We start from the raw sequence: 7,379 nt of genomic DNA, 5'->3' as shown, positions 1-7,379 counted from the left end.
TCAGTGCATTAATCAAAGTCAGGAGGGTGGGGGAAAAAAAACACCATCTCATTTGTGGGTCTTTCTCCCCTTGGTTGAGTTCATGTCCCTCTTGGTCTTCTGCAGGCGGGAGAAGATCTCTTTGAAGAGGGCCTTGTACTCGGGTGTGTTCTGGCCCAGCCTCTTGTCCACCTGCTCCACCTGCCTGCTGATGCCCTCCAGAGCCTCTGGGGTGGAGGGGGTCTCTGGCGGGGTGAGAGGGGCCGCGGCTGCCCCCCCAGCCATCGCCGGCGCAGCCACTGTGGGCCCGGACGAGGCCATGCTGCACTCCTTCATGGAGGGGTCTCTGGAGACGGGCCGGGAGGTCTGCACCCCGGCGTGACAGAGGCTCTCCTCATGGCGCCGACACTTCCCCAGCAGCTCCTCGTACTTCTCCAGCAGGGCGTGGTACTGCTCGTCCACCTCCCTCAGGATGGACATGCCCCGCTTGCGGACGCCGTTAGCGTGGAGCGCGTAGCTGCCCTGCCGCCTGCCCGAGGCGTCGCGGGCCGAGATGGCATTCAGCGCTGTGTCGCTGCAGCTCTTCCTCACTGGGCCTCCCTGCTGCCCTCCCCCCGTCCCCCCCGACTCCCCTGCGCCCTCCCCTCCTTCCTCCAGCCCCACCCCCTCCTCGGGGGTGTCGGTCTCGGGGGCGTTGTTGAGCAGTGTCTGCTCCAGGCCCTCCTCCACCCCGCCCATCAGACACACGCGAGACCTCCTCAGCTGCTGCATCTCCTGAAGCTCCGCCTCCAGCTCCTGCACGCGCAGCTGGCAGCCCTCCGCCCCTAGGAGGCGCTGTTCTAGACGCTCAAACTCCTGCAGCACAGCAGAACACTCACGCTCCGCACCTTCGCGGCGTCCCCGCTCCGCCACCATGGAGGAGCGCAGGCTGCAGACCACGCCCTTCAGGCGCTCGTTCTCCTCGTCCAGGGGCCTCCGCTCTGACACCAGGTCCACACTGCCTGGGTTGGCCACCAGGAAGCCGTCCTCATACCTGACAGAGAAATAGCACACACACACACACACACACACACATCGTAGGGGTCTCCAGTTTGAGGATATAAATTGTTGTGTGCTTCTTCACCAACTTTTTCACTTGGACATAAATCATATACTTCTTTTTAACGTTTTGTAGTAGAGTAGTTTTGGTGTTGATAATATTAGATTTTAGCGTTCTATATGACCACAAAGCCGTGATTGGCTCGTTGATCCTGACCGTGGTGCGGTGCAGAGTTCTTTGAGGCAGGGGAAGGAGTGGACAGTCTTCCGTCGCTCCCTCTTCTCTCTACGGACCCTCAGCTCCTCCAGTGTTCGGAGCTCCTCCACCCGAGCAGTCATTGTATCTACCTGACTCTGCAGCGTCTCCATGGTCCCCGTCAACCTGTGCGCGCGCGCACGCACACACACACACACACACACACACACACACACACACACACACACACACACACACACACACACACACACACACACACACACACACACACACACACAATACTTGTACAGCCATGCTGAGCCAGTTTTATAGGAACAAGAATGTTTACTTCGTATACATATTTACTATGAACAGTGGTTACCATTCAAGAACCAAGCATCTACTGACTTAGCTGAAAAGCCTGATATAAATACCATGAGGAAAACAAGCTATGAACTAATCTTGCTTAGAATGTGATGTGGTAGTATAACTGTTTTTCGCTTCTTGTGCAATTCCAAAACACACGCCTAACAACTGTGTTGTATAGCAATAAAGTTTGGTCTGAGTCTGAGTTTGAGCCTGAACGAAGGCTGAAACCAGCCTGAACACCGCCTTTGAGAGTGTTTCCCCCCTCACCTGTCGATCTTCTGTTGTGAGGCCTTGCTCTCCAGCACCAGCTTCTCGTTGGTGATCTCCAGCTCCCGGGCCGTGATGTCCAGCTGTTCGTAAACCTTAGCGTGCTGCTCGTTCATCTCCCTCAGCATCTCCAGCTGCTTGGACAGGTACTGGAGTCGTGGACACACACATGGTTGAGTAAATATACAGCACAGGGAAAGACACAAACACACACAGAGTATATCTATATATTATCTAAAATGGCTTAATGTGCCTAAATGGCATGTAGACTTGAATGCCACAGGTGCCCATAAAGGTTAATCCTCTCAAACGTCACAACTGATATTTAGAGGATAAGTGTGGCAAACATGCTCGCGGCTCACAGCGATAAATGTCTCCCCAAACAAGTTGATGACAGACTGTGTTTTCTCCCCCGCTACAGCAGATTTATGTTTGTGATTGCAGGCAGGGGTTTTTACCCTTCAGTGAGCTGCTTTTGTCGTTGACTAATAAGGAGGCGAGTCTCTTTGTTGCTTAATGAGGTGGCGGATTTGGCTCTGTGACAGAGGAGTCAACGGGTTGCCTTCTCCCACCGAGCACAGTGAGTCAACACTGCCTCTAATGCGGCAGCGCTCCTCTCCTCTGCCGCTCCGCTCCACTCACAACTCTGCAGGGTTTAATTGTCTTGATGGAGGATCAAGGAGAATGGAATTGTGCCAGAGAGGAGAGGCACTTTGTGGGATCGTAGAGTGCATCTTTAGCAGTATAAAACTCACACACACACACACACACTTCAGCGGACGCCCAATCGCTTGCATGGCGCCAAGGCTTGATGATATGGCCCTCTCAGCAGTTTGACGGTAATCATGATGATAAACACAGGCATGCATGCAAGCAAACACACACACACACGTACCTCTATCTCCTGCACCTGCTCCTCATTGTTAATGTACATCTGCTGTAGGGAGTCCTCCAGCTCCTTGTTGCGCTCCAGAAGGGTCTTCCCCAGCTCTGCAGCCAGGTGCAGGTCTGAGAGAGGGGGAGAGAGAGAAAGAAGGTGAATGTACTGAACACAAAGGAAAATATAATGATACCTTATTAAGCTGTTTTTTTGACAGCTACTGTATTCCAGTTTAACCTGTGTGTGATGCTGCTTGTTGCCATTGTTGTCTTTTATACCCAGTCAATATCTCTGATTTGGTTGTGGTAGACAGGGCATAAAATGAATTACTTCTGACGTTTAACGACATTCACCAAAGGCAGTGGCTTTCCTTGATAATGCTGAATTGAAGACTTCGCCCTCTCAGTTAAGATCAAATGCAATAAGAGTGAGACAGAGAGAAAATCCCTTAATTCAATTCTGCCTGCAGGAGTTCATTCATCTAATCCTCCATCTTCTCTGATTAAAAAGATCTGCCGTGACCTCGGCCAAGACGAGCTCAAGAAAATGGAGATGAGAGAAAGAGACTGCAGGGAAAAACCTAGTTAAGGCAGGGTCTGTCAGGACGACTCAAGGTCAAAGGTCAAACTAACACAGGTCTCTACCACCGTGAGCATTCATAGATGGAGGACATGTCAGTCACAACGGACGAGAGACCGCAGTCCCTCTCGAGTCGTCATTGTACTGCCAATAAAGGAGATTTTGAGTGGAAAGTCCTGAGTCAGCATTTTGTCTGTGTTAGCTAAGTATATCTAAGCTATGTATATCTGCAGACATAGGCATTTTAGCCAAATAAAGTACAACAACAATAATGTCATGTTCTATGTCTAGGTGACTGAAATAAATAAGACAGATTTAGCCTGTGATCAGGGCCCATTTGCTAGCATTAACAGCCATTGCTAAAAACAACGCTGTCCCCAAGTCCCTATGCAATTGTTGCTACAGTAACAAGCGAGTCCTATTCTGAGGCAAAAGCAATTGGTTCCAAGGGAATAGGCCAGGCCACACTACAAAAAAAAAAACAGCACATCTCTGCTCTCTCTGTGCTTAATCTGCTTTGACAGTCATCCCTGGATATACACATCCAAACGAGACAACAAACATGATCCTGTCTGCACAACAGAGGCCTGGAAAAGAACAGGGAGGCTCCTACTGTACAGAGCAGCTTGATGGATCCATTATTTATCGGCTGCGGTGACGAGGCCTTCTTGGACTGAGAGTAAGGAGGAGGAGAGTCGTTCTGTCTCCAACATGCTGTGAGACCCATGATAGTCGAGGGGGTGGGAGGCATTGACCTCCATTATAGAACGTGAATGCAGCGATTTATCACCACAGTGCACCCGCACTGTCAGCAAGAATACAACAGTGGGACTATTGGACGCTTCGTACATACACACACATCTCAAGGGGTCTGATATGATTTACTACTGTACGGCTGTGTGTGTGTGTGTGTGTGTGTGTGTGTGAGTGTAAGTCAGGTAACAGAAGTAAGCAATACAGCAGGACTAAAGCCTTGCAGGGGACAAAGCCTAATGAGCTCATCTCTGCCATTCCCCTGCAGCCCAAGGTCAGGCTGTAATTTCCTGTTTCAACACAATGAAGAGATGATAACAGGAAGAGAGAACTGGAGCACAAAAGTGATGAGGGGCTGTAATACAGAGGCAGTAGCCGAGGAGAGAGAGAGTGAGATTGAGAGTTTGTACAGCGAGCATTCACCCTCAGGTCCTCTCTAACGCTACGTGACTAACACACACACACACACACACACACACGTATATATTGTCGAGAGCCCAAGTTACGTAATCTTATCAAAGGCAACACGCACAGGAGATTTCAGCGCTGAAAAAAGAAGATGAGACAAATGAGAGGCTCAGCTTGCTGGGAGAGAGAAAGGTATATTCCAGGACGGACACGCCATTGCTTTCCCACTTCACTGAGCGCATACCATACAAATCATACATACCATACAAATCATACATACCATATAAATCATACATACCATATAAATCAAACAATATATGGAGCAGCCAAATACACTCACTGAGGATTTCATTCGGAACACCTGTACACCTTCTCATGGTGGAGGTGGTGTAGGGAATGTATTTTTGGCACACTTTGGGCCCATTAACACCAATCAATCATCGTAGGCCTAGCATTTTTTTCCCATGGCAAGTGAGCATGACACACAAACACACACAGGGCTCATGTGCACTGCAGCCTTCTGCACGTGCAGCTCTGCCATCACTGTAATGCCTTCTGATGTGTATCTCTCATACAGCGTGGCGTCTAGTGAAGCCCAACCATTCTGAATAAGCTGCTATAAGTATGACATCATACCTTGCCATCTGCGCACACACACACACAGACAGACAGACAGATACACACACACACGCACACGCGCACGCACACACACACACACACACACACACACACAGCATATGTTGGGCCGATAACAATGAGCACAGAGGTCAATAAATCAAGCAGGCCTAGGAATAGACTACTTATGTAATGACATCATCACTTATAGGGTTAAAACGAGTAGATAAGACAATGTTAGACCAAAGCATATACTAAGATCATTAGCTTGGAACAGTACATGTGCTAACATGCAGTATTTAACATGCAGGTTTGCCACAAAGTCTCTCTCTCTCTCTCTCTAACCCCAGATCTGAGATCTCTGATCCCCTGCTAGGAGGTCCTGTCTGGGGCTCCCTAATCAGATCACCCTGCTGGGGCTTAATTCTCTAAGTCCCGATATTGAATAATGCTGAGATGATCCAGAGCTCTGAACGGCTGCATATCCACCTGCTTCCCTGTGCCGAGCCAGTAGCTCTAGCCACAGCAAGCTGATGAGACCCAAAGCTGCTTCCCCTCTCTGGGTCATCGGGTAATCAGGTGAGGGGGTGATGTGGAGGGAGGCCCTGCATGGGCTGGGGAAGGACACACACACACACACACACACACACACACACACACACACACACACACACACACACACACACACCATCTGGTCTGGAGAGGTCTTATTAATATCGCTCCATATCTATACATATAACTAATCATATTTGACCTACATAACCATTTTTACACTATAAAAAATGACAATGATAAATGCTAGAATAACACCCCATTTCCCTTCCTGGGATTATAGGTTAGAAGAGCAGTGGAGGGAAAGGTTCAGCCAGATCAATACAAATGCACTAAGGAAGAGCAGCCTAGACTATACCCTCATCTTTATCTATCTGGCCATTAGTGGTGGGGGGATACATTGTGTGTTGGGTTCAATTGAGTTAGCTTAATCCAATCATTGTGGAGGAGATACAAGGGCGTGTGTCACTCTGTAAGACGAATCTCCAGCCTTCCATGGTGAATTGCAAAAAGCGGAGTGCCACGCATTAGATTAGGTGCCTTTTGAACTGGTAGCATCTCCCTCATTGTCCATGTGACGAGACGGTATTAAAGGAGAGTCTTTGATCATCTTGTTGTCTTGTCCCGTGCCAAGTCTATGAGCACTATATGCCCAGTATAACCAGGGAAGGACCAGATGGAACACTCAGCCCTTCTTCTCCCTCACAGTCACAGACAGTCCATTGCATGGAGTCTTTGTTCAGAGTTCTACACGGACAGAATTTGGAGAATGTGAAGCATTTCTCTCCGAGTCCCAGAACATCCCCCTTGTTTTTCCATCAACTCCCTGTCTACCATCCAACAGATCACCAGCAGATCCAGTCCCACTGTTCAGCATCTGAGTGACTTGATGAAAATGCCAGGGCAAAAGGTTGACATGTGATGTTCTATATTTTTGAAGGAGGAGAAGTATGGAGAGGCAGAACAGGTACATGAAACAGTGGTTTCATTCTGAGAACACTATGACGAGATCAGAATAATTGGCAAAGGCAGGAAACTCGAAACTGGAATAATTGGAGAGGGAAAAGATAGGATAGGCCTCTCTCTCTGTGTGTGTGTGTGTGTGTGTGTGTGTGTGCGCGCATCATGGACTGACAGGTGAAACCTTGACTTGGGAGTGTGCTCCATCTGCATCTTCTAAACCTATGGTTGTACAGTACAGACTGATATCATAATAATGACAATCAATACTATTTTCTTCAAGAGCCAATTGAGATAAATCAAATATGCGATATCTCAATTTCAGCAGGTGCGATTTGTCATAGATTTTGGTATGCTCCTTTGCACACTACAGAACCAGCAACAAATGCAACCGTGACGAGCACAACTGTAACACTATTCTTGTACTCACCCTGCTCCAAATCCCGTTGATCGTACCATGGCTCGTCTTCCTCCGTGACAAACTCCTCCATCCTGCCTGCACGAAGCATCTATGCACGGTCTATCGTTGTGGACGTTCACCGGCGATCTGCTCTGCGAAATCTCCGCCCGGAAGCTAAATCACGCCTCGTATGAGCAAGAAATCCCAAACGGCGCAGCCTCCGAAAAACTGTAACCCTTTCGGCAGCAGCGTTACATCATCATAAGAGAAAATCCGTCAGCGCACCTGCTGCCCCCCGCCCCCCCATCATCATCATCATCATTCTGACATTCATCGTTCGGAGAGCGAATGACAAATTGTCGCACCTGACTTAAGATACATCT

General features: G+C 48.9%; 1 protein-coding gene across 1 annotated transcript; it reads right to left on the bottom strand.

Annotated features, from left to right (window-relative positions):
• Positions 1 to 48: 48 nt before the first annotated feature.
• On the bottom strand, positions 49 to 7,105 carry cdr2l (cerebellar degeneration-related protein 2-like; the record flags this gene model as incomplete). Its single annotated transcript, XM_083677917.1, has 5 exons — positions 49 to 1,012; positions 1,235 to 1,399; positions 1,850 to 1,998; positions 2,745 to 2,857; positions 7,027 to 7,105. 5 exons carry the CDS (start codon positions 7,103 to 7,105, stop codon positions 49 to 51), a joined length of 1,470 nt encoding a protein of 489 aa, XP_083534043.1.
• Between the last annotated feature and the right edge of the window lie 274 nt (positions 7,106 to 7,379).

Source organism: Argentina silus (assembly GCF_951799395.1).
Source record: "Argentina silus genome assembly, chromosome: 9".
Lineage (NCBI taxonomy): Eukaryota > Metazoa > Chordata > Actinopteri > Argentiniformes > Argentinidae > Argentina > Argentina silus.
This window is presented reverse-complemented; position numbering and strand designations above follow the sequence as displayed.